Here is a 24318-nt window from a genome sequence, read left to right on the forward strand (position 1 = left end):
TTCTTCTGAGCCTGCAACGAGATACATCATGGAGAATGCGTTTGGTGCAAGGCGCAGCACCAGAGCTTTTAACCGTGCCAGTTTTCACGCGGACTCTGGGCCAATTCAGTTCCTAAGCAAGGATCCATGGCTGACAGATGTTTCGTCAAGCCTTGTACGCGAAGTCCAGAAGGCTATGCCAAACCTTTTATCATTCTCCCCAAGCGTTGTTGACCAGTCGACTTGGGAGAGATTGAGCGATGTATATTACAAGCAGGAAGACGGCGGACCGGTTTGCGAAGTTGGCTTATTCAGCCTGGTACGAAATTTTGTTGGGATGATATCCACCACAGTCATCATGGGCACAGCATTCACAGAGACCTTTCCGTACGCTCTCAATGAGCTGTGGGCTTTTGACAGTCGATTTAACGCGGTATTGTTAGGTATCCCACGCTGGGTTCCTTTTCCGGGACTTGTGACGGCATATGCGGCTCGTCGCCGTTTATTACTTGCCTTGAAATCGTTTCACAATGGGCTTGCGGCTTCAGAAACTGGTGTAGACGCTGGATTTGACTGGCGGGACATGGACGACGTGTCTGAAGTCATAAAAGCTCGTTCACGGGCTCTAACCGACGCGGGCTATACAGCGGAACAAGCCGCCTGCGAACACCTGGCTTTCTTCTGGGCCATGAATATGACTACCAATACTATGATTTTCTGGAATCTGGTACACATTCTCTTGGACAAGCAGTTAAAGCAAGAGATAATGGAGGAAATAAAACCTCATTCGAAAGTGACTCGCTCGGATTGGGGTGAATCCGGTTTCAGTATACCGGAACCGCCTCGTCTGCACATAGACGCTGCTGCCCTTGTTTCTGCTTGCCCATTACTGAAAGCCACTTATTATGAAAGCATTCGCGTCTATGCCACACCGCTAAGCTATCGACAGTTAATAAACGATATCACCTTATCGGAACCCACCGCAACCACTACAGTCGCCACAAGCCGCCCGAACACTTATAAATGCGACGCGGGTAGTTATGTTGCCGTTCCACATTTTATGCATAACATGGACCCCAAATCCTTCCCCGATCCGGAAGATTTCCGGCCATGGAGATTTTTACCTGAGAAGTCGGAAGAAACGTCGGATGTGTCTGACGAAGATCTATCCCTTGAAGACGAGAAGCTCATTGCGGATGATGAGTCGATATCTCAAAAGATGCGTGATGTTTGGCCGCGCGAGGGAAGCACAATTCTTAGCTACAGCCCCGAGTTTGCGGAGCGACAAGCATTGATTTTTACTGCTGCCTTTCTCACAATGTGGGACATTGAGCAGGCCGATGGTAAGGCATGGAAAGTCCCGCGCCCAACGGATGGGAGTGCGACCTGTGTACCTCGGAAAGATATTAAAGTGAGGATGAAGCTGAGGGTGTAGACTAAACACAAAATGATACGTTTTGTGTACGGAGCTGGGTAGTATCCGTAGCTCTAGGCTGATATTTCTTTTCCAACAAACTGCTTTGTAGCTGTGATAACACAAATTGATAGATGGTTAGTTACAGGGGTGACACTAAATAAACGTTAGTTGCCTTGAGTTCCGACGCGTGTTGACGCGCGAACGCGTTGGCCCATTTAAAGAGGACGACCAAATATCATCAGACCAATGCTCGCTCAGCTATGAAATATCCAAGGAAGATAAAGACCCCGTCTATAACTTGTCGGTCTTTGCAGCATTCTACTTGAATTTTGCTAAAAATCGGTGGAATCGGTTAACTTACGCAAATGGTGGAAGCCGCCCCAAGGGGCAGACCAGCCCGTAAGACAGCTCTAAAACAGTCATAAAATCTAGGCTGCATATATGGTCGTGTTCACTAACTTATCTCTGATCGCGGACTTTAGACACACCTGGAACAACGGTACTAGCATACACACCCCGCGGACACAAAGTCGTCACAGGCGGTTCGAACTCGGCGATCCGAATATACACGATTGGCGAAGATGGCGAACCGAAAACCATTGACGAGGGCGTGGAAGGCCATTTGGCTATTGCTGCGCTAGTATGTTTATATCTTTGTACAAAGAAAGGCTTTCCAAGAGATGGTGGAATACGTTTCTAATGCGCGGGGTTTAGAACGACTCGTTTATCATGGGCGCAGAAGATGGAACGGTTTGGCAATATGGCTTGCCGGACGGGCAAATGGACAAGATGCTTGTCCGATGCTCGTTGCCCGTGCGGGATCTGGCAATTTCGAAAGACAAGGACTGGATAGCCGTTGCTAGCGAGTAAGTGAACAAAATCGGAGTCATTCGGAAGGATTTCGTGCTAAGACAGGGCATTTTTCTAGCGACCTTACCGTCAAAATTGTCAATATAGAAGACATGAGCCATGTTAAATACTTGCGAGACCAGACGAAGGGGGTTAAGCACGTTACGTTCGATCCCAGCGGGAGATATGTTACCGCTTCCTGCTCGGATGGAGTTATCTACGTTTATTCTTTTATTGAAACGGAACCTACGCTGGTTAAAAAGATCGATGGTGTGATTCAGAGGCTTGAGACTGAGGATGAAGGCACTTCACAGGCTGCATGGCACCCCGATGGGACCGCTTTTGCAGCTGTGGGAGCTACCAAGGACATCGTCGTGGTGTCTAGCAGAGATTGGACGACGCAGAAGAAGTTTGCCAACGGCCACACTGCAGACATCACGGCCCTTGCTTGGTCTCCGAATGGCGCGCTGCTAGCGAGTGCCGGTGCAGATGGGTATATTGTCCTCTGGGAAACTCGCACTCAGAACATTCTTCGGAAATACGAGTTTTCAAACGTTATCAATCTTGCATGGCATCCTGTGGATAATGAACTGTCATTTACTACGTCAGATGGGGAGCTCTACATTTATGCAAATTTTGTACCGTCAGAATATCAACGGCTCCTCGAGAAGATTTTGGAAGTTGCCCCTTTGCTTTCTACTGGCGTTGACGTTACAACCACGCTTCCGAACAGAATAATTTCGAATGGGACAAATGGAGCACACAGCGGGAGGCAGATTAGGCAAGGCACTCCTGATTCTCTGGACGACATCCTTGGTCCTATGGATGAAGATGACGATTTTGTGGAGGACGACGACGGCGCTGGTTATACCGAAGGAGTTAACGCTTATGGCAAGCGTACAAATGACCATTTGGCGAATCCATATGGCCATGATGGTAAGAGAAGAATCGGGGCATCGTGGCGGCCACATAAGCAAGAGGCCTTTCAGCCAGGGAGCACGCCGTGGCGTGGTGGCAGGAGATATCTTTGTAAGTCTTTCAATATACAAGTCTGCTCTCTCTCCCGTCCGTATCTCCTGCTAACAGGGCACTGTTAGGTCTTAATCTCGTCGGATTTGTATGGAGCGTGAACCAAGAAACCCACAACACGGTCACCGTTGAGTTTTATGACCGAGAACAATATCGCGATTTCCACTTTACCGACCCATTTTTATATGATAAGGCCTGTTTAAGTGTGTAAAACCAGCTACGTGGACTCGAAGCATAGGCAGGCTAACGAGAAATAGATGAAAAAGGGACCCTGTTCGCTTGCCAGCCTCTCGACAAGAATCCCGCCGTGATCTTCTATCGGCCACATGAGATGTGGACCACAAGGGCCGATTGGAGGACAGAGCTCCCTGAAGGCGAGCACATCACAGGTAAGGACACACAAGCACTCCTTTTCCTCCATGTGCTAAAGCCTTATAGCGATCGCATTAAGCAGTTCGTATGTGGTCGTAAGCACTTCGACAGATTACGTCCGGGTTTACACCTTATTTGGAACGCCTTATCGTGTCTATAGACAAAAGAGTCAAACTGTTACCTGCGCTGCATGGCGGGACTATGTCTTGACTATTGGCAACGGTCCGATAGGCGGTGATGGGATCACAAAATTGACATATTCGATAGAAAATGTGCGAAAGGATCAGATCTGCCAGAATGAAGATACGGTTGCCTTGACGGAAGGGCTGGAACTTCGCAGCGTTTTCTTCTCGGACCAAGGGGTAGGTGAAATTTACCATCTCTGGTTTTCATTCTGTGAGCTGACTTACTAGGATCCATGTATTTATGATTCATCTGGAGTGTTGTTGGTCTTGCAACATTGGCGCAAACCAGGCCAGGCTAGATGGGTGCCACTCCTGGATACTAAACAACTTGACCGCGTTGCGTCTGGTAAGAAACAAGAAACTTATTGGCCCGTTGCAGTGGCCGATGATGCTTTCCACTGCATCATCTTGAAAGGAGGGGACCGATACCCGTACTTCCCTCGGCCACTGCTCACACAATTCGAGTTTAACATACCCATTTCATCAACGCGCAAGGCGCCTGCGAACGATGAAGACGGCGACGCTGATATGGACGGATCCACGGGCCGAGATGCCAGCCGCAAACTTCAAGAATCATACGTCAGAACAAGCCTCGAATCCAGCCTGTTGGAAGACTGTATCGAGGCTGAAGAAGCCACGTCGCTGCAAAGCACAGAACAAAGAAGGAAGGATATTGAAGTTGATAAGATCATCCTGCAGATGCTGGCGGTCGAATGCCGGGAAGGGGAGGAGAAAGGCATGAAAGCTTATGAGCTTGTTACTCTGCTAGGGGATCGGACAGGGAAGATGTTGGAGGCTGCGAGTAAGATTGCACAGAGATATGATCGATCCATCCTGGACGAACGGATCAGGAAGCTGGCTGAGAAACGGCTTATGGGCGAGGATGACAATGACGATCTTGCATGATGTGTTTGCGGCTTCCAATCTTTCAGCGTAGATTGTCATTAGATTCTGGAGGCATATACATGGATTGAATTGCCATTTGCATAGACATATTGCTATCTATATCGTTGTATTGCTGGGCGGACGTCATCTGTCTCGATCTTGGCGTCTTGAAAGTTTCTCACCAGCTGGAAGGCGACTCTGAGCTCTGTATCGACACGGACGGGAGCACACTCTCCCTTGCAGCACTCAAGCCAATTCATGGAGTGGAATGCCCGTGTTTTAGCTGCCCATACGCTCAAAGCACCGTGACTTTCCTGCCCTTGCACAATGCCAAAGCTCCTCATCGGACCATCAGCCATCTCAGCGCCCCCCAGAGTTTCCACAGCCAGTCTTCTGCGGCGCTATTCATCCTCGACAATCCCTGCAGCTCCGTCTCCTTTGCAGCGGGCGCAAAGCCAGGACACGACCCCGCCATATCCGTCGATATCGCAGCGTTCCGTAGCCCGTCTGCGGCGTGAGCAAGCGCCTAGGTCGGAGCTATGGTTTACCTCCTCACGACCGGCGTTAATATCCCGCAGCGATGCGAGAGCTTTGAATGGACGAGATGAACGTGTTGAAGGCCACAAGCCGGTTGATGAGAGGATACTTAAGCTGGGGAAGAGTGAGTGGTGATCAGACTGTCGCAAGCCTGGCGTAACAAAGATTCCCGAAAGATCGCTAACTCCTCAGTCTTTTAGCTCTTCGAATACTCACTACTCACCTCCCTACTTTACTTGTTAACCCGGTTCCGCAGGAAATTCTTTCTCCGAATATCACGCTCCACCTCTTCCCGTCCACGCATCCCCATCTGCCCACCGTCAAGGGCAGAGTGGCGTATAGAGCGGCGCTCTGGACAGCTCCGGTGGCATGGGGAAGTGTTCCGATTGTTGGGAACGTGCGACTACAGATAATGAGCGAGCGCATGGTTCGCGGCGGCGTCATGAGTGATTTCAACAGTGAAGACTCCAACGGGGATGAGAAGCTGGTTGTGCGCTGGGTAACTGAAGGCGGCACGCCAAACCCCTCATCCGGGTCGGGTAAGAGAGTTGGGACAGGGGACTATGCATCGAGCGGGTCTAGCGGCGGGATCAAAGGAGCAGGCAACAGTGCAGCGTCAGCATCCTCCGCGTCGAATGGAACGAATAGGGGCTTAAGCGCATTGCTTGGTGGCGACGCGCCAATATTCAAGCTAGGAAAGGAAGAGCAGTTTACGGGGTTGTTTATATTCTCGTTTGACGAAGAAGGCCGGGTTTCCTCGCATACTATTGAGCATGCGGATGAGAATTCCGGATGGGATCGAACTGCCAAAGTGGTTACCCTGACGGACTGGCTGCTTGGGAAAGCGAGATGGGGCTCAAGAGAGCCGTCGAATCCTGCGCCAGCGCTTGCGGTGGGATCTCGAGCGGGTGAATGCGATCAGTTGAGGTTTAGGGCAGCTGGGTCAGGGCTCTCTGATGACCGGGTTCCTAGTGAGTGCGCATTGTGTGAGGACAAGAGATGCTGGTCGACCTGAAGCTGTCCCCTAAAGTGCAAGCGATCTCTTTTTGCAGACACGATATTCTTAGGTTTTGTGATTGTGGAGTTTATCTTGGAGGAAGAACAATTGTAACAACATTTGCGGCGGTTAAATTTGATGGTTATCAAGGCGTGGCTCCTCTCTCCTCCGTCTTTTCTTTGACTCTAGTCTTAGAGGCAGAAAAAGGAAATGTTGATACTCTGGATAGTTATTTATACAAATTTGATATCCTCTAGGTAAGAGTTGAAAAAGCCAAAGATACCAAGACAGTTACCCGGGGTAGTCTATACGGTTATGAAGAACACACTGAAAAAAAGGCCTTTTGAGCACAGTTTTGCTATTCTAGTAAGGGTATTGTTGCCCAACAGTGGGCGCGAACTTCTCTATGTATGGATAAACACAAGCACCGGAATTCCTCTATTCACTCCAGAATCAAGCCAAATAGACAGAGCAGATTATGCCAACCTAGAACCAACTTACACCATATGTGCCCCTTCGAAATGCTATATTTGATGGTCATACAACCCGAGAAATATCACTTTTTGGCCACTTTCGGGCGCACCGGCGACCTCAATGCCCCAAACACGATCGCGCAAACACCCATCATGGCCGCACAGCCAACATTATATGCGACCTCCCTACCGCCCCACCAAAACAGGGTGCAGAATAGTATAGGCCCCGTCGCTCTTCCCGCCTGTCCCCAACTCCTCAGCCGGCCCAAGAACACCCCTCTCTCGCCCTCACCGGCCTCGAGGCTACCCAGGCTATTCAGCCCAGTGACCACCGTGGCGCTGGTCACAGCCAGCAAGCAACTGGCGGCGTACAGCCCGGAAAGAGTAGATATACGCGCCAGGAAGAAAAAGGAAAGCGTGCATGCTAGCACGCCAATGCGGATGGTGAGCAGGGGTGGGAGGCGGCGGATTATTGAGCCTTGGAGGATAGAGGAGAGGAGGCCCATGACGGAAAGGAGGCGGCCGTTTAGGGCCGAGGGGCTTGTGGTTGAGTGAGAGGGCGAGATTTGGGAGTAGAGTGTTGCGGTGAGGAAGGGTAGAGAGTATTCGAGGCCGGAGAAAGGGAGGAGGAAGAGAAAGTGCGTTATGTTAAGGAGGGATGGGTTGTTTGTGTGCTTTCGGGGTGGACTTGACGCTGGCTTTTTGTCGTCTTCCTGGGGTTGCTCGGAAACCTGTGCTGCCGTCCGTTTCTCCGTAGAGGGCTGGTCCTCCGCCAACCTCGAATACCGTGGATGCGTTTCTGGCAAGTAGACATAAATATAAACCGTCTCTATCAGGATCAGGAGAAGCGAACATCCCGCCGCAACACCAAACGGATTCTCCGCGACCCCCGTAACATTCGCCAACGCCGCCCCAATTGCCGGCCCAAACGTAAAGGCGATGCTGAAGCAAGCTCCAACCAGCGCCATCGTGCCCCCCCTCTGACTCTCATCACTGATATCCGTAGCAATCGCATTCGCAATCTGCACATTTCCCTCACTCAGCCCACCGACGATTCGACTCCCGAGAAACGTCCTGAAATCCGTCGCGGCGACCCACAAAGCAACGCTGGCGATATTACCCATCATCGACCAGAGCAGAGCGGTCCGGCGCCCTTTCTTGTCAGAAATGTACCCGATAAACGGTGCTGCGATGGCTTGAAGGAAGGAAAAGAGAGAGCCGAGAGCTCCGCCCAGGAGGACCACGTCATACTTGGAATCGATGGGCCTCGCAAAGGCATTCTTGTAGGCGTTTAGGTAGTGAAGGATCCGGTTCAGGAGAGACGTGGGCGAAGGATCGCGTTGGAGGTAGAAGCTGATGAGGGAGGGATAGAGAGGCAGGATGAAGGTGAAGGATATCTTTCAACCTAGTTAGCACGACGACTTGGGAAAGGTAAAAGGGCTGTTCCGAAACTTACCAGGTCTAGAAGAAGAGAGACAAATAGCACTTTCAGAATGCGCTTCCGCTGTGGCGAGGATATGGTCGTGGTCGCCATTATGCTCGAAATGAGAGAATCCAGAAGAACTCGTGCTTTAGTCGCATTGCACGCAGAGCTCGCCCGGCTGAAAGGGAAACTGATTGCCTTTATAAGTTACAAAGCTGGACGGCGTTTGTTGGAGTTTCGAAGCTCTTCTGAGACTGAGACAGCCCCAGCGGTTCGAAACGTCAGCTCCTGAGCTCGTCCGTGAGGATCAGCGGCTGACCTGTTAGGCCCAACAGGCACAGCCGGCGAAACGCCACAAGCCAGATATTACAGATATTCAGCTTCTAACAAATGCCTACGGTTTGAGAATCATGATGCCTGAATAATTCACATTGACTAACCAGGCTACTCCCAGTGCCATTGCCATGGATGCACCGCGATGCAAAGTACCCAGTAACTACCTCCTTCGCCCCATGCCATATCCGCCCCGATTGCTAGGTCATTTAAAATACATTTAGAGCGGGAGAAGAGAAAGCTTTGTCACGAAGAAAAAAAAGCCAATCCAAATCCCTCGATGAGAGGAAAAAGGCGAGAAAATCTTTAGGAAATAGGGAATAGGAATAAGGCAGAGCAGAACTGAATGCACGCTAAATGGTCATAAAAGCCCTTTTAATTCCCGTGTAATTTTGCTTTTGCAAATGCGAATTCAGATGGTTGCATTGATTTGTGGTCATGCGAGATCGAAGTATTAAAGAGCGAGCAAGAGGCTGTAGGGATGGGGCGATGGAGATAATAGTCGAATAAAATGCAATCGCAAGGCCATAGAAGCAGAGCAACAGCTAGAAGGGGCGCATGGAGGACAATATTCGTAACCAGGCAGATATCGGAATCGTCACTTCACGAGCAGCTAAATTGTTCGATTCCTCACTCGTATCAGTTTGGCGGAATCACCTTGCTTCTACTGCGCGGGTGTAGCTTCGCCTCCTGGGTGATGGAACGATCCACGGCCCCGGCCACCTCTAAACTCCCCGCGACCACGGCCACGGCCACGGAAATCGCCACGGTCTCCACGGAATTGTCCTCCTCGACCGCGATGGGGATTCGCGCCACGGTTACCGCGGAAGGAGCCTCTGCCTCGCCCGCTGTTCTGTCTAGTATGGTGGAAGACACGCTCAAACCCATCACCTTGACGCGGTCCTTCGGCAGGAGTAGCTTGTGTCACTGGGACATCATCAGCCCAACGATTTGTCGAATCAAGGGGAGGGCGCGGACCTTCTTGTGTTGAAGCCGGAATTTCAGCGGCCTTTTCGGCCTCAGCATTCACCCATTGTTCAGTAACTTGGGTTTTAGTCAGATCAGGCTGGGGATCCCAAGCAGCTTGTGCCATAGGATTAGCAGAACCATCGGTCACAACAGTTTGGGCCGGGACCGTCTCTGCCGGGTGAGAAGTAGGAGGTGCGAAGCCGTTGGTTGTCGAAGCTTGTTCCGCTAGGGATTGGTCGCGCAATTCCGTCATTCCAGCATTGGTTATGGTCGGGTCACTGGCTGGCAAAGTCTCGGCTGTAGGTGTTGACTCTGCGGGTTGCTGGGCCTCCTCGGTCCACGTTTCTGAGGGAGGCATGTAGTCCAATGAAGCTTGTTTAACTCTGGAGTCTAAACGGTTTGTTAGCATATCACATTCAGTATGGTTGGACTTCCTGGAGATCACTCACATGCAACCTCTAGTAGGTCGCCTTCAACACTAGGGACCTTCTCATCTGCGCCATTGATCAACTTCGTCATTGCGTCCACTGCTTCTTCGCTACCGCCGTAGACCTGGAATAATGAACCTTCGAAGGCACGACTATCGTTTGAAGTTTCATCTCCGCTGCGTCTCATTGCGGCAGCGGCTCGTAAGAATTTACTGAGCACCAACAAACGCTCTTTAAAGTCTTGTTCCGCCGCTTGCATGGTTTCGGCAACAATACTCTGCTTGATACTCTCCAGTTCCTCTTTGTGGGCCTTATCGAGCTCGTCCTTTTGCTTCGCGAGGCGATCATCGTAATAAGCGCCATACTGTTTGAACTGAAGGAGCTGTTCTTCAATGGATGCAACGGTTTCTTGGAGGCCGGGTTTCTTCAAAATTTGCGCCTTTTGGTCTGCATTGATTTTCTTGGCTGCCACGAGGTCGTCGAGGGACTTTCCAGGGTTTTCAGCAACGATTGCGTCCACCTTGGCTGTAGCATTCTAAGGAGAAGCGAAAACTAGTCAGCTTCCAAAGAGTTAAGACGGGCTTGGAGATGTGCGCCATACCAGTTTCTTAGTCGCGTTTCTCAAGCTCCTACAAAATAAATAAGAATGAGTAACGCGTAAACTCCCAGCCAAATCAATTGAATGGGTCTAAAACGGGACAGGGGCATACTTTTGAAGTTCTTTAACAAAGGGGAATTCGTAGGAGGCACCGTTGGCGGTAGGTTCGGCGGTAGAGGTTGATTCCTGAGGTGCAGGGGTAGAGGGGGCAGCGGGAGCCTCAGTCTTGCCACGCTTCTTTTTGGAGCCCTTGGGAATCGGCTGGCGGTGCATTGCTAACAGCTGCAGCAGACATGGCTGGGAGGTCGCGAGGTGGGTTGTGTCGTGTGAGGTGGGATCGATTGGAGAAACCGTCTGGTCAAAGAGAAAAGCGGTACACGCGAGGCGGATCGCAAATAAATATGCTCAGGAAGACTTCTGAGATGCAAGAGTGAAATGTTTTAAATGCTCACGAAGGTAGAAACAAGTTGGTGGTGGGAAGGGAATGGACTGGTCAAGGTGGTTGTTTGGTTTTGAGGCGAGAGGTTTGTGGAGTGGTCAAGGTGCAGGAAAACGGCGCATCGCCAGCACAGCTCGACGGCAGTTGGCGCGTATTTTGCATCTATCTACACCCTGAAAATGGACACGTTGGACATCTAGCATTCATGAATAACTAATTGAGCCTTTACGAGGGAATACAAAACAACATCGGCAACCATTGCTCTCTGAGGGTATCATACAAATCCGTTATACTCGCTTTGCTATTGTAATCCGCACTCCAAAAACGCCAATTCCGTCTTATCCATCCTCTCGTTCGTTTCTCATCCCTTGAATTTCCGTAACGTGCCCTAGAAGCAAGGTAGGCTTAGTACCCAGGCGCAGTAAAATCTCCCGGACGGGACGCCTGAACGGCATACCTCGGTGACCCGTCGAATGTTTTTCGCAGATATATTTTTCTCCCCCGCTTTCTTCGATCGAATGGAAGCTTCTCGCATCAGTCTTCAACCGGAGAGTACTGTCAGAATCTCACTCGGCCATGAAGTGCAGTATGAGATAGGGGCATCCAAGAGAGAACGGCATCACTCACTCTTGCATGAAGAGCATGTAGTCTAGGAATATCTGCACCCCCAAGACCGTTCGATTAGCTAGCGAGCTCCGATGTACTAGAAACACAAGGGGTCGGAAGACTTGCCAGAATGTCTGCGTTTTTGCTCAGGCTCTTCCGCGTGTGCGCCTTGACAATTCGCTTGACTGTGGCGCGAGGATACAGCTTGGGCGTGACCACCATGTTTGCGAATGAAGCTATCACCGGAAAGCAAGCTGCAGCTGCATCGCCGGCCATCGCAGCGACATCTTTTGCCTGGTTGACGGGGGAGCTGCTGCTTGTTTGCTCTGTTTGGATGCAAGACAAAGCACTCAAACATGCCAAGGAATAGAGTACGATGATGTAATTACGCTAAGCAGAGGCTAACTACACGCTAGTCTAGAAAAGGGAAGGCGCAACGACATCCTTGGATAACGTGAGCAGACGTGGGATTGTGATTGGCTGGGCCCTCGAGACAGCTTCCTGAGAGGAGAAATCGGTGGTGATGCTCCGCAACGATTGATCTTCTCTGCAAGCCTTACAGGGCTCGGTGTTGCTCTCGTTGCTTCTTTGATATAAGACTCCCTGCCAGTGGAGACGACGACAGGCCTCCTGCTCAACCTCAGCGCCTTAAGACGTTGTCATTCGCCATCAATTGACCGAGTCGTGCGAACGCCTCCCCGAACAGCACACCAGGACTCAAGCTGAGCACGGCAAACCCACCATGCGTTTCGGAAAGACACTCAAGACGTCAATTTATGCGCCATGGAAGGAACATTATATCGAGTACCATAAGTTGAAGCGGTTGCTGCGAGAACACGAGGCGAAGGTTCAAGGAGACCAAGCCCAATGGACTGAGGAGGACGAGGAGAATTTCGTCCAAGAGCTGGTAAATGTCCAGCTTGATAAAGTCAATGAGTTTCAAGGCAAACGTATAAGGAGCTTCGGGACCGGACGTCAGAATGCGAGGCAAAATTGGAGCCGCTGACTCTTGACGCCGACGTTAGCCACATTGGCGAAGAAGAGAAGGAAACCATTGCACGGGAGGCCCTGGAGAAGCTGGATGGGATCACTAAGGAGCTGAGCGAGCTCGAAAAGTTTAGCCGCATCAACTTCACGGGCTTCTTGAAAGCTGCCAAGAAACATGATCGAAAGAGAGGTGCACGGTACAAGGTCAGACCGTTGCTCCAGGTGCGGTTGTCCCAGCTGCCCTTCAATTCAGAGGATTACTCCCCGCTCCTATACCGTCTATCCGCAATGTATTCGTTTGTTCGCCAGATCTTGGATTTTAGCCCTAGTTTTGTGAAAGATATGCCTAGTGTCGACGTTCGCCTTGGCCACGATGTCTACACCTCCCACAAGTTCTGGGTTCATGCCGACAACATTATGGAAGTGAAAACCTATATCCTTCGCCGCCTGCCGGTCTTGTTGTATAATCCGAATGCGTCAAAGGACCTGGACCTGGGACAAGGCGACCCAACCATCACTTCCCTCTATTTTGACAATCCTAGATTCGACTTGTATACCCAGAAAATCGAGAGGTCAACAGGTGCTGGCTCCCTGCGGCTTCGCTGGACCGGAAACCTGAACGATAAACCAGAGATATTCCTGGAAAAGAAGGTCATGGGCGAAGGAGGAAGCAGCCGTGAAGTCAGAATCAGTCTTAAGCAAAAGCGCATTCAGTCATTTCTCCAGGGGAATTATAAAATGGATAAGATTGTCGAAAGGATGAAACGACAGGAAAATGCGGATCAGAACCGCATAGATACCCTGAAGAGTGATATCGAGGAGATTCAGGGTTTCATCCGGGATAACCAGCTCCAACCGATGGTTCGAGCAAACTATACGCGAACAGCGTTTCAAATTCCGGGTGATGACCGTATTCGGATATCTTTAGATACAGATCTGGCTTTGATACGGGAAGATGCGTTGGATCCAGAACGGCCCTGTCGAAATCCAGATGACTGGCACCGCCGTGACATCGACGACAATGAAATGGAATTCCCGTTCTCCGATATCAAGGCGGCAGAGATCTCCAGGTTCCCGCATGCTCTTTTGGAGATCAAAGTGAGAGGAGACAACCAACGCAGAGCCAGCGCCGAATGGCTTGCAGACCTTATGTCATCCCACCTGGTTAAGGATGCTCCCCGATTCTCTAAATTCGTACATGGAATCGCTCAGCTCTTTGAAGATCAGATCAATAGCTTCCCATTCTGGCTCAGCGAACTGGATACCGACATCCGTCGTGACCCACAGACAGCCTTTGAGGAAGAACAGGAAAAAATAGCAAAACGTGCCGAAGACCAAATCGCCATAGGAAGTTTCTTGGGGAACAAGACTCCGATCATCCAGCCTGTCGTAGGGTCGCCGATTAACAACAGGTTTCCCTCTGAAGAATCTTCAGAACGTACGAGACCTCGCACTCTCCAAAAGCTGGAACCAAGGCCTATTCCGGCTGATGTCCCGGAAGAGGAAGAAGAACAAGGAGAGGTTGAAACAAGGGCCCAACCAGGAGAACCGCCTGCCCAACAATCGGCGAGTGCGCCTAGTTCTGTAGCTGATGGCCTTCGTTCAAAGCTCCCCCGGTTCTCTATGTCCCGATACGCCCGCGCTCATCGACAGCGCGCGGCTCCGCTCCCACCAGGAGTCTACGCACCTGGGACATGGATCAAGGACGCCGGACCCGTCCGTGTCGAAGCCAAAGTCTGGCTCGCAAATCAACGCACCTTTATCAAGTGGCAACACATCTCCATCCTCCTCGCGGCACTGTCACTCGGACTCTATAACGCCGCCGGCCCAGCGAACCCCATAGCACGGGCATTAGCGATTGTGTATACATGTTTTGCAGTATTTGCCGGCGGGTGGGGGTGGTCTATGTATATCTGGCGGTCAAAGTTGATCCGGCAGAGAAGCGGACGAGATTTCGATAACATCGCGGGCCCTCTGATAGTTTGTCTTGGACTAGCCGTAGCGCTGGTGTTGAATTTTTGGTTCAAGGTGAGTCTCTCTGGCGGCAGTCATGGCGCTTTATATCCGCTCGACCGCTTCCGTATCATTTCCCCTTGCGCACATACGTACGATGTGTTGCACAGATAGATACTTCCCTTTCTAGCCTCCCACCACCCAATGATTTCCTGTGTCACGCGACACAAGACAGTCAATGCCGATGGGATATCTCGGTAACCAATAACACATCTGGTCGCGAGCACGTTTGCCCCCTTCTGCATGAACCCCATTTGATTATCTGATTTTGATATCGAGTGGCACAAGACGCTAATCAAAACCGCCATATAAAATTTACAGTATGCCACGGTCTGGAATGCAAGGCCAAGTCCCAGTCCTCCGCCCGTCCAAGGTGCCAGCTCGGGACTTGCAACAGGTGTCTCGCTTGGAACCGGTGTTGCGGACGAGCCGGTATTGCAATTTGTGAAGCAAGTTGGAAATCCTTGATGCGGAGTTGGGCGTGATGTTGTACTGGCTTACTTTGGATGCCCGCCCATAAGACGGTGCAGCAAGGTCTACTCGCTTTTTCTTCCTAAATTACGTGTGTATGCTAATCTGGATGAAAATGAAAATCATGATAAGTGGATGGTAAACTATCTAGAGGCTTCAAGCGATTTTCACCTAGGTATCTCGCATGGGGACAAAAGAAATGCAGATTCAGAAGAATGAGCCAAACAAGAAAAACAAAACGCATAGCTTATACTCCTACAATAATCCCATTATTAAGCATTAATACTTCACGCCCGCTCAACACAGAAACCCAACACAGTCAGATCACAATGCAAAATGAACCCATGCTAATCAGTCCAAATCAAAACGCCCTCCGTTTCCCAGCATCCCAAACCGCGTCCCCTCCCAGAATTCATCCAGTATTTGACCACCTGCATCGCATAATTCATAGCAGTTTTGCCAAAAAGCTTACCATAAAACCCAACACCGGGAACCATGCGGGGTGGGAGGGGGGGATAAAACAGAGAACGAGAATAGGAAACAGGATATCAAGTAAAGGGTATGATGGTATGGGAACAAATCGAAAAGGGGGATAAAGCTGGGCGAGGGTCAATAAACCCAAAGAAAGGCGGGAGTGAAAGTGATACAGACAGTTTGACGGGGTGATTTACTAGAAGAAAAAAACAGACAGGAAAGATAACTGAGGTGAGAATACAAGGCCGACATGGAAAACTGAGTAGAGGCTAACAAGACAGAAGCAGGAAGGAAGAGGACATGATACAAGCACCGTACTCCATGCGCTCACAGGGTTGGATATTGAATTCCTCAGGAACAGAGAGTCCAAACAGGCAATGAAATCTGGCATTAAAACGTATTTTCTGAGTGGTGAAACGGCAAGGGAGAAGAAGACCGCCAAAGGACGAACATTATGGGCAAGTAAGACCCCGCGCGAAAGAAAGGGCGAACGCAGAAGGGGAGAAGCCAGGACTAGTAGTAGGTCTCGTGCTTCAGTTCGTAGTTGGGAACCTCATCGAACCACTGTTTCTCGGGGTTGTATCGGAAGACCTTAAACTCAACGCCATACGGTTTCTTTAAGGGTAATGCGATGTTAGTAGCTGCATCAGACCTCTTAAGCACATTCTACCGGGGAGGGTATGAGAGATAAAGGGGACTTACTGGTTCGAGAGCATAGATGGTCCCAAGAGGCACATCCAAGTCGGTTAGAATCTCCCTTTTGAGTCCGAGGAAGTACGCCAGCAGGACCCTTGCAACAGACCGGTGGCCAACGAGCAAAACGTGATCGGTCATGCGTTCGACTTCGATGATGACGGCACGGAGACGGTTGATGACATCGAGATATCCTTCTCCCCCAACGCCTGGGTACCGATAGTGCAGCTTCTGTCGACGACGTGAGGCGTAATCTTCCGGGTATTTCTCACGGATCTCTTCGTACGTCATGCCTTCCATCTTACCGGCATTTAGTTCGTTCAACATGCGCATTTCTTTGACATCGTATTTGTCTTCGTTGAAGAACTGCACCGTCTGGATGGAGCGCTGCATCATCGACGACCACACGCAAAAGTTGAGGTCGTTCTCGACAATTGAGAGAGAACGCTGGGGGTTGGGGGGCGTGCTGTCACCAGGCCGGGGTGGGAAATGGCTTGATTTTGCCTTGGTCTTCCTGGCAAGCTCCCACATGCCGCGCCTAAAGTCAATGAATGCTGCGAGGGCACGAGCATAACGGACTCCGTGTTCACTCAGTTGCGAGTCACCTCCAATCCTGCCAGAGACATCATCAAGACTCTCACCGGTGCGAGAAATCCAAATCTGACGAGGAGACAAATTGAAGTTGAGGAGGTAGTAAACAACCTGAGAGGACAGAAAGCCGTTCACCTCGAATGCGACTACCTTTCGGCAAACATCAATGGTCTTGACAAACGGGATATCATTCGCCTCTTCATATTCGCCGAGAGGGACGTATGACTTTTCGTACAAGACCACACGTTTCTTGAAATCTGCCAGGGCGACAGCAGGATCCATACCCTTGTAGTCGGGACCAGAGAGCTTCAACAACATGTTGGACTCTAAACAAGTTCTGGGTCCAGACACTGGCTCTCAACGAACAAGACGTTTCAAATCGGGACCGGCTCGTGCACGGATGTGGTCCATGATGGCCCTTGCGACGCTTGATAGTGCTGTTCGTCGCATCGAGGATACCAACACTGCCTCCCTGCTCTAGGATGTAGTCTAACAACTCATCCAAGGTTTCCAAAGCAACCCTTTCTCTGAGCTGTAACGCACGCTGATTTTCCGGGTCGAAAAATTGTGCCGATTGGTCCATGGCTTCATGTGCCTCGTTGTCAGGCTTTTCCTGTTCCTGAGTCTCGCCATTGCGAGTGGCACTCTCCGAACTCGAAGCACTCGGGCTCTTGTCAGCAGGTGTGCGAGAGCCAACGTCGGTCATTGGGCTAGCGGCGTGCATTTCAAGACGAGGATCTTCCAAAGGGCGGCCATTAACCAAGATTCTGGCAGGTGGGACGGCAAGGGTAGCGTCAACTTGTTTCTGGACCTCCTCGCTCTCTGAGGGCTTCCTTTCGGGGACTATGTCGCGAAGGGAATCCCTCAGCTCTTCCTCGACGGTAGCTGGCTCCTGTTCAGGCTCCTTGTCGGTCTCGTCGTCTGGCTTCACTTCCGGCTCCTTTTCGGGCTCGTGCAGTTCAGGGACCTTGGCCCTGTGTTTATCAGGGCCTTCACCACTAGCAGCGACGCGTCGACGGGCTCCCACATTGAAAATCCTTGTGTCATGCTGTAGCCAGTTCAAATAGCGTGACATCTTCTTGGTGATATAGCTCTTGCCTCTGGCGGGCAAGCCAACCATGACGATGACGAGTTTGGAGCCGACATCACGCTGAGCGATACGGCCGTCGGGAGAGACCTTGGATTTGGTGAGACCGGGTATGTCGAGAGTTGTCGCACGGGTTTTTCCAGGTGTCGAGGTGCCAGAGGTGTGAGATCTCGGGTTGCTATTCAAAACGGTGTTAATTTAGTTGATCACACGAACATGCAAAGCTCAGGTTTCTCTCCAACAGAAGAAATGAGGTTAAAAGGAAACAGCTCCACATAGACAAACGCTCAGGGCGAACCCTTGCAAAAAGTAACGTAATAGCCAGACACAAGCCAATTTAGCAGGGACAAGGAACCGCCTCTCAAGCTCCAGAATTAGAGGAGTGAAAGGGGGCAACGGCGACTTACATCTGGGGCGATGGCGGCGCGGTAGATATCGGGGTGTCCGTCAAAGCGCTCCCGACACCAGCGTGGGTCGAGGCGTTTTGGGAACCGCCCGAAAGGCATTCATTGCCAAGAGCTCTTCCAACCACAGTTTTCGGTGGAGGCATCAAAGAATCAGAGTCGTCTTGTTCCTGATCAGAGAGCGGAGGGCTGATGGAAGGGGCTGAATCGCTGCCAGTGCTGCTGGTGTTGGCGTTGTCGGTGGAGGGAGTGCTCTGCTCAACCATGCTTGTAGTTGCATTGATGAAGTTGGTCAAGACAACCGTCCTGGCCAGAACAGAGTACTGTGACATTTCCGGGGAATCCGGTGGGTTTTCTGCTGTTTGGTTCTCTTGTGCACACGCACCTATCACGCGCCGGGGATGAGAAGTCAGCCCTATCAGACCGAAACTAGGTGTGAGATTTACATCGTGAGATGCAGAGCTGGAGGTGTTAACGACGACTTACGGGGATGAGAAGATAGAGTGCTTCCGGAAGAGGTCCGGATGTTGTTTATCTCTGTTAAGCTTGGGAGACTGGGGAATAACTATGAGCTGAGATGTTGATATCCTGTGCAAATGTACACAAAGAGTAAACAAAGGGGCTGGAGTACTAAAAGAGTAGTATAAAAAACGAAGAGGAAGAAAAAAGAAAGAAGAAGACGATGGGAAAAGCAGAAGAGAAAAAAGAAAAAGAGTGAAGAGAAGAGAAGAGAAAGAAAAAGTCCCTGGGGGGATTTTAAAAGCAGTTGATCTGTGTGGGAAGACGCGGGTTTGTGTTGATATCAAGCGTCATCTCACTTTGGCGGCTTCCCTCTACCAGGGGCTGATCAGAGGCGTATCTCGCTTCTGGTGTAGGGAGCAGGCCCGGGACTGCGAAGGCAGAAGCGGTTCTTGAACCATGGCTTCACGGGAGCTGCCTTGGTGACTACGGCTGCGTTATATAAAGTTGAATACTCTTTACAGGGTGATTCCTCAGGACGATGAAGCTGAAGGCACGATAGCAGACAATTCACTAAACCATAGGTGATTCCGGCAGGTTGAAGAGCCTCGTTACACTTGGAGAGGTGTGTCGCCTGATAAGCGAAAGATCATGTTCTGGTCTGAAAGTGACGGATTGGGTTGAACAAGTGAGATATACGCCTACAAGCCAAGGTCTCTTAGGGCTCCGTCATATAAACCGGGCACACTTTGCTGTATTATCCAAAACTAAGCGAGGCCTTCCACCTCGTAGACTATACCTGGCCTAGACACCATATCAATGCACAGTATTGTGCGCACAACCCGTGGTCGCGCGGGTAGCTGCTTTCATCACACTCGTCCCCATCGTTGACCCGACGCGTAGAGAGTCCTAAAGGCCATCTCGCAGCAATCTCGCTGCCGCCATTGGACCCCCCAAGTTGACCCCCATTCTTGTCGTTGGCCGTCCCTTATATTCTTGGCCCGGTCGCGTCCGCAGCCTCTCCCTGGCACGTTTGATGCAGCTCCGTAGGCGGAGACAGCAGTGCCGGAAGCTGCACACAATTACGCCTATTTCGCCTCGCATAGGACAATAAACCCTTAACCGAAAGATAAACGCGTTTTGGGACCGCGCAGAGCCTTCGCCCCGCAGCCCGCCAGCAACAAGTCTCAAATCTTCAGCGTCAACGTCAACGCCATCAAGCACGCGTATGCCGCAACGCTCAACGCCGTCAACACCACCACCACATTCCCGCTCGTCCTGAACTTCTTCCGATTCACGCCATCCTCATCGACTTCCTGGAAGAACGACTTGTTCCCCTGCTGGCGCCGGAACAGCCCGACGACCATCACCGCCGCTCCATAGACGGCAAACAGCGCGCCGATACTGTAGAACTCGGTGGTGAAGATCTTGAGCACGACCAGTGCAAAGGAGAACTGCGAGAGAGAGGTGCGGATGTATGCTCCCTCAAAGGTACGCTGGGCAGCGCGGACTTCGATCATCTCCTGCTCCGTGAGAATGACGGAGCGGGCGCGGTGGAGCCGCAGGCGGTATCGTTCGCCGGCGCGACGCTGGGTGGGAAAAGAGCCCGTTAGCCTGCTTGCATTATAGCTGGAGATAAAAAGGGCAACGCTGCGAGGATGTTGGTTGCGATGGGGGGAATACGATGGCGGCGGTCAGGGTGTTCTAGCGTAGTTTGACCCCCCGGACTTACCTCGAACATGATCGCCCAGGCAGAGAAGTCAAAACGGATCAAGCGTGTTTAAAGGCTGCAGGGATAGAAACCTCCGTCTGTGTTGCTCCCGGAGAGAAGAAGGGGAATCGCCCATAGCATCCGGTCGTGGAGAAGAAGAGTATTCTTCCTGTGAAAGAAAAACCGCAGATTGTGGCTTAACTCTTCGAAAAAGCAACGGAAAAGTTTCTGCTCACTAGTTAACTTGTGACTAGCGAGAGTGTGCCGCCCGTCAGCTGAGCGCATCAACCTTACCGGCGCTTCTGACATCATTGCAGCGATTCTACTTCTTGTGCTTGTGCTTCATCCTCGTCGTCAGGATGATATTCCCTAGGCTTGCTGCACGGCACCAATGCATTGGCAGTGATTTCTCTCGATACTACTGAGTACTACTGGGTCACACATCATCAAGGATATCACGACAAGCCGGGAAATCGAGTAACTAGTTATATAGAACTAAATGTAAAAATAGATTCGCGGTCAATAGCAGATAGATGTCGCACATAGATTCTCCTCCTACGTATTCTTTCCAGAGTCCTCTGTGTGGAGTTTACTATTCTCGTCCCCTTGATCTGATATCCACCGCGGAATAAAAGGGAACTTCGGCATCTTGACGATTGAGCTTGCTGGCCCACTTCTGCCCTCGCATCCATGATCCCGGCCATGGAATGTGTTCGCTAGTGAGTTCCCCTGGCGTGGAGCAATCCCACTCCCCCCCATAACTACCGAGTGGCCACTCCCGCAGCAGCAAAAGCAGACCGGTTAGAGTTCAAAACCCCGGGCCCAATTCTCGTCCCAATCTTAATGTCGGCCGAAATTGCAGAGCATCCAGCCAGTCAAAACGGTGCGCGATCAAATCATGGCCGATGAAGATGGACCGAGTGGGTGAATCGAGTTCAACTCCACCCCCGCAGTTGATATCGCCGGGTCTCTGGCAATCATCACCTGTTCTTCATCTCTGGGTGAATTGAAATACAAGCAATTGCTCTTTTCATCACTCGAGAATTCGCACTGCCTCATCTGCCTCTCCTCAGTGCCGTTTCCCTCGTTGCAAGGCCGACATCCCGAAAGACTCCCGATCCTGCAGTCCCCCGCGTACACGATTCCCCAGGAAAAAGGAAAATGACAGAAAAGAAAATTCTGGATGCCGCAGAAGGTGCGCTTTGGAATCCCTTCCCATTGGCTCGCAGGATACCGTGGTTACAGATGTTCTCTCATTGTCCGCATGAACGATGGGGCTGACGGGAACTAGTCGCGAAGCACAACACCGCCAACAGCTGCTGGGTGGTGCTCTATGGAAAGGTGTACGATGTGAGTTTCCCGAGCGCTGGAATGCAGTTTTGTCTTCAGATCCCCAGGCTGACTTTACCCACGGGTGACCGATTTCCTCCCTGATCATCCTGGAGGCGCAAACATTATCCTCAACCTAGCCGGGAAAGACGCCACGGAGGAATATGACCCCATCCACCCCAGCGGGACACTGGAAGAGAATCTACAGCCGGAAGCTTGCCTCGGAACGGTTGACCCGGCCACGCTTCACAAATTGACACCGAAGAAAGCCCCAGAGCCCCCGAAGACGACGGAAGGTCGGCTGCCGCTGTCATCGCTTCTGAACCTGGACGATGTCGAGAAGGCGGCCACGAGCCAGATCAGTAGAAAGGCATGGGGATATTACTATTCCGCCGCTGACGATCTCATCTCCAAGAGTTTGAATAATACCGTATATCGCTCCATTCTCCTCCGCCCGAGGGTCTTCATCGATTGCAGAAAATGCGACCTGACCACGACACTTCTCGGGCACAAGCTCTCTTCCCCAGTTTACGTCTCCCCAGCCGCCATGGCCCGTCTCGCCCATCCGGTTGGCGAAGCAGGTATCGCCGCGGCTTGCTCTGAGTTCGGGACAATGCAGATAATCTCCAACAATGCCTCCATGACGCCGGAAGAAATAGTCAAAAACGCAACTCCAGATCAAGTCTTTGGATGGCAGCTGTACGTACAAACAGAGAAGCGCAAAAGTGAAGCAATGCTGGCCCGGATCAAGAAGCTCAAAGCGATCAAGTTCATTTGCCTGACACTTGATGCCCCCGTGCCAACCAAGAGAGAAGACGACGAGCGAACCAAGTATATCCTTAATACCGATGACACATCCGATATGCTCCGAAACGCTGGTGCCAGCTCAATTTCGACACGGGGCGGAGGGATCGGCGAGCAGTTGTTCGGCGGCACCGATGCATCTCTAACGTGGAAAACCACACTTCCGTGGCTGGCAAAACATACCGATCTTCCGATTATCCTCAAGGGTATCCAGACGCATGAAGATGCATACGTAGCGTCCTTGCATGCTCCTCAAGTCAAAGGCATCATCCTCTCAAATCACGGCGGTAGATCCATGGACACGGCGCCTCCCGCGATACATACCTTGCTCGAAATCCGCAAATTCTGCCCCGAAGTTTTTGATAGCCTGGAAGTATGGGTCGATGGTGGCATCAGGCGTGGAACGGACGTTGTCAAGGCCCTGTGTCTAGGTGCAAAGGCCGTGGGAATTGGCAGAGCAGCCCTTTTCGGCCTTGGGGCTGGTGGAACCGACGGCGTTAAGAGAGTATTGCAGAGTAAGTTGTCCGTTGGAATAGCGATGATCCCCATGCCCCGTGCTAATCACCCGGCTCCCAGTCTTGAAGCAAGAGACCAAGACAGCCATGCGCCTGTTAGGGGTAGAAAAGGTCGAAGATCTGGGGATGCAGCATGTTAGTATCTTCGTATCTATATCAAAATTCTGCAAACTCGTACTGATATTCGACTAGGTCAATGCCCGTGCCGTAGAGCGGTTTATCTATGACGGTCCAGCTGGTTTGGATGTTCTCGGCACTCTTCTAAAAGCCAAGATGTGAACTGGGTGGAAGGGTCAAGCGTTTTATATTAGTACCGTCTTCTTTTAGCTGTTTATATTAGCTACCCTGGGCCTCGATGTACATAATTAAATGTATAATTAGTTAGTCGGGCCGAACCTAACCATGGTGGAGATTTTGATATCCCAAACCCGAATGTACGCTCGTCTTTTTTGATACAACAAAAGCGCCTGGTAAAATGACCCAAAACAATTGGAAGCCGCCAGAGCCGCCGACTGCCATATCTCAGCTGCATACCGAATAACACGCAATTACCGTAGATTCGATGCTACTAGCGGTCCTAGAGGCTTAATAGGCCTAAGAATTATCATATGCAGCTATCGAGGGCCATAGGAATTTTTTCGTCAAATATCCAATAACTAGCATATCTTGGAGAGATATCTGTCCTGGATCTGATACGACCAAGACATTCAACGAATTTGTTAGGCTACACGTCCTACCGCGGTGCCGGCGTGATTATACGGACCCAGTGATGGATAACTGCTCAATTCGCCAGTCAGAGGAGCTTTAAAGCATGTACAGGGAGGCCGGAATTGAAGTTGTATTCCTACCACCATATTCATCTGATTACAACCCAGTTGAACATTCATTCCGCGTGTTGAAAACCTGGATCCGAAGGCATAAGGATTTGGCAAAATAGCAGCGAGTTCATTGGCGATTTTGAGCGGCTTCCCGTGGCATGCAGTTGGCAATTCTATGGCTGGAAAGGGATGCTACGGAATTCTATCGAAAATGCCATAGAGGATATTAATATTAACGAATTCAACCTGAATCATATAAGTTTGACCCCAATCACCCGGATATGTAGCCATTGCTGGTGGGAGATCCCATGAAAGAGAGCTGGAGTGCGACAAACTCAAAGACCACCAGCCGGCCAAAGCTTCATCACCGACCTTCCCTGAGCATTCTTATGGGACCAGACAACTAGTTAAACGAAGACAAGCAGCACAGGCATCGTTACAAG

General features: G+C 51.0%; 9 protein-coding genes across 9 annotated transcripts; 5 read left to right on the top strand and 4 right to left on the bottom strand.

Annotated features, from left to right (window-relative positions):
• Positions 1–28: 28 nt before the first annotated feature.
• On the top strand, positions 29–1414 carry UREG_03228 (uncharacterized protein; the record flags this gene model as incomplete). Its single annotated transcript, XM_002543665.1, has 1 exon — positions 29–1414. The coding sequence occupies one exon, from the start codon at positions 29–31 to the stop codon at positions 1412–1414; it is 1386 nt and encodes a 461-aa protein (XP_002543711.1).
• A 711-nt stretch (positions 1415–2125) lies between these two features.
• UREG_03229 (sepB protein) lies at positions 2126–4737 on the top strand (the record flags this gene model as incomplete). The annotated part of the gene is made up of 6 exons (XM_002543666.1): positions 2126–2262; positions 2325–3274; positions 3343–3477; positions 3532–3663; positions 3878–4008; positions 4060–4737. The coding sequence occupies 6 exons, from the start codon at positions 2126–2128 to the stop codon at positions 4735–4737; spliced, it is 2163 nt and encodes a 720-aa protein (XP_002543712.1).
• A 306-nt stretch (positions 4738–5043) lies between these two features.
• UREG_03230 (uncharacterized protein) lies at positions 5044–6281 on the top strand (the record flags this gene model as incomplete). The annotated part of the gene is made up of 3 exons (XM_002543667.1): positions 5044–5377; positions 5454–6161; positions 6226–6281. The coding sequence occupies 3 exons, from the start codon at positions 5044–5046 to the stop codon at positions 6279–6281; spliced, it is 1098 nt and encodes a 365-aa protein (XP_002543713.1).
• Positions 6282–6806: 525 nt separating this feature from the next.
• Positions 6807–8257, bottom strand: UREG_03231 (uncharacterized protein; the record flags this gene model as incomplete). The annotated part of the gene is made up of 2 exons (XM_002543668.1): positions 6807–8120; positions 8180–8257. 2 exons carry the CDS (start codon positions 8255–8257, stop codon positions 6807–6809), a joined length of 1392 nt encoding a protein of 463 aa, XP_002543714.1.
• An 886-nt stretch (positions 8258–9143) lies between these two features.
• On the bottom strand, positions 9144–10747 carry UREG_03232 (uncharacterized protein; the record flags this gene model as incomplete). Its single annotated transcript, XM_002543669.1, has 4 exons — positions 9144–9838; positions 9898–10411; positions 10478–10505; positions 10587–10747. 4 exons carry the CDS (start codon positions 10745–10747, stop codon positions 9144–9146), a joined length of 1398 nt encoding a protein of 465 aa, XP_002543715.1.
• A 902-nt stretch (positions 10748–11649) lies between these two features.
• On the top strand, positions 11650–14987 carry UREG_03233 (uncharacterized protein; the record flags this gene model as incomplete). The annotated part of the gene is made up of 5 exons (XM_002543670.1): positions 11650–11838; positions 11941–11973; positions 12226–12469; positions 12499–14534; positions 14841–14987. The coding sequence occupies 5 exons, from the start codon at positions 11650–11652 to the stop codon at positions 14985–14987; spliced, it is 2649 nt and encodes an 882-aa protein (XP_002543716.1).
• A 990-nt stretch (positions 14988–15977) lies between these two features.
• On the bottom strand, positions 15978–19159 carry UREG_03234 (6-phosphofructo-2-kinase 1; the record flags this gene model as incomplete). The annotated part of the gene is given in 6 exon segments (XM_002543671.1): positions 15978–16130; positions 16167–17054; positions 17074–18013; positions 18243–18668; positions 18726–18827; positions 19077–19159. The coding sequence occupies 6 exon segments, from the start codon at positions 19157–19159 to the stop codon at positions 15978–15980; spliced, it is 2592 nt and encodes an 863-aa protein (XP_002543717.1).
• Positions 19160–19885: 726 nt separating this feature from the next.
• On the bottom strand, positions 19886–20439 carry UREG_03235 (uncharacterized protein; the record flags this gene model as incomplete). Its single annotated transcript, XM_002543672.1, has 2 exons — positions 19886–20287; positions 20431–20439. 2 exons carry the CDS (start codon positions 20437–20439, stop codon positions 19886–19888), a joined length of 411 nt encoding a protein of 136 aa, XP_002543718.1.
• A 1241-nt stretch (positions 20440–21680) lies between these two features.
• On the top strand, positions 21681–23336 carry UREG_03236 (uncharacterized protein; the record flags this gene model as incomplete). Its single annotated transcript, XM_002543673.1, has 4 exons — positions 21681–21759; positions 21855–23057; positions 23119–23192; positions 23250–23336. The coding sequence occupies 4 exons, from the start codon at positions 21681–21683 to the stop codon at positions 23334–23336; spliced, it is 1443 nt and encodes a 480-aa protein (XP_002543719.1).
• Between the last annotated feature and the right edge of the window lie 982 nt (positions 23337–24318).

This window comes from Uncinocarpus reesii, genomic scaffold (genome assembly GCF_000003515.1).
Source record: "Uncinocarpus reesii 1704 scaffold_2 genomic scaffold, whole genome shotgun sequence".
Classification (NCBI taxonomy): domain Eukaryota; kingdom Fungi; phylum Ascomycota; class Eurotiomycetes; order Onygenales; family Onygenaceae; genus Uncinocarpus; species Uncinocarpus reesii.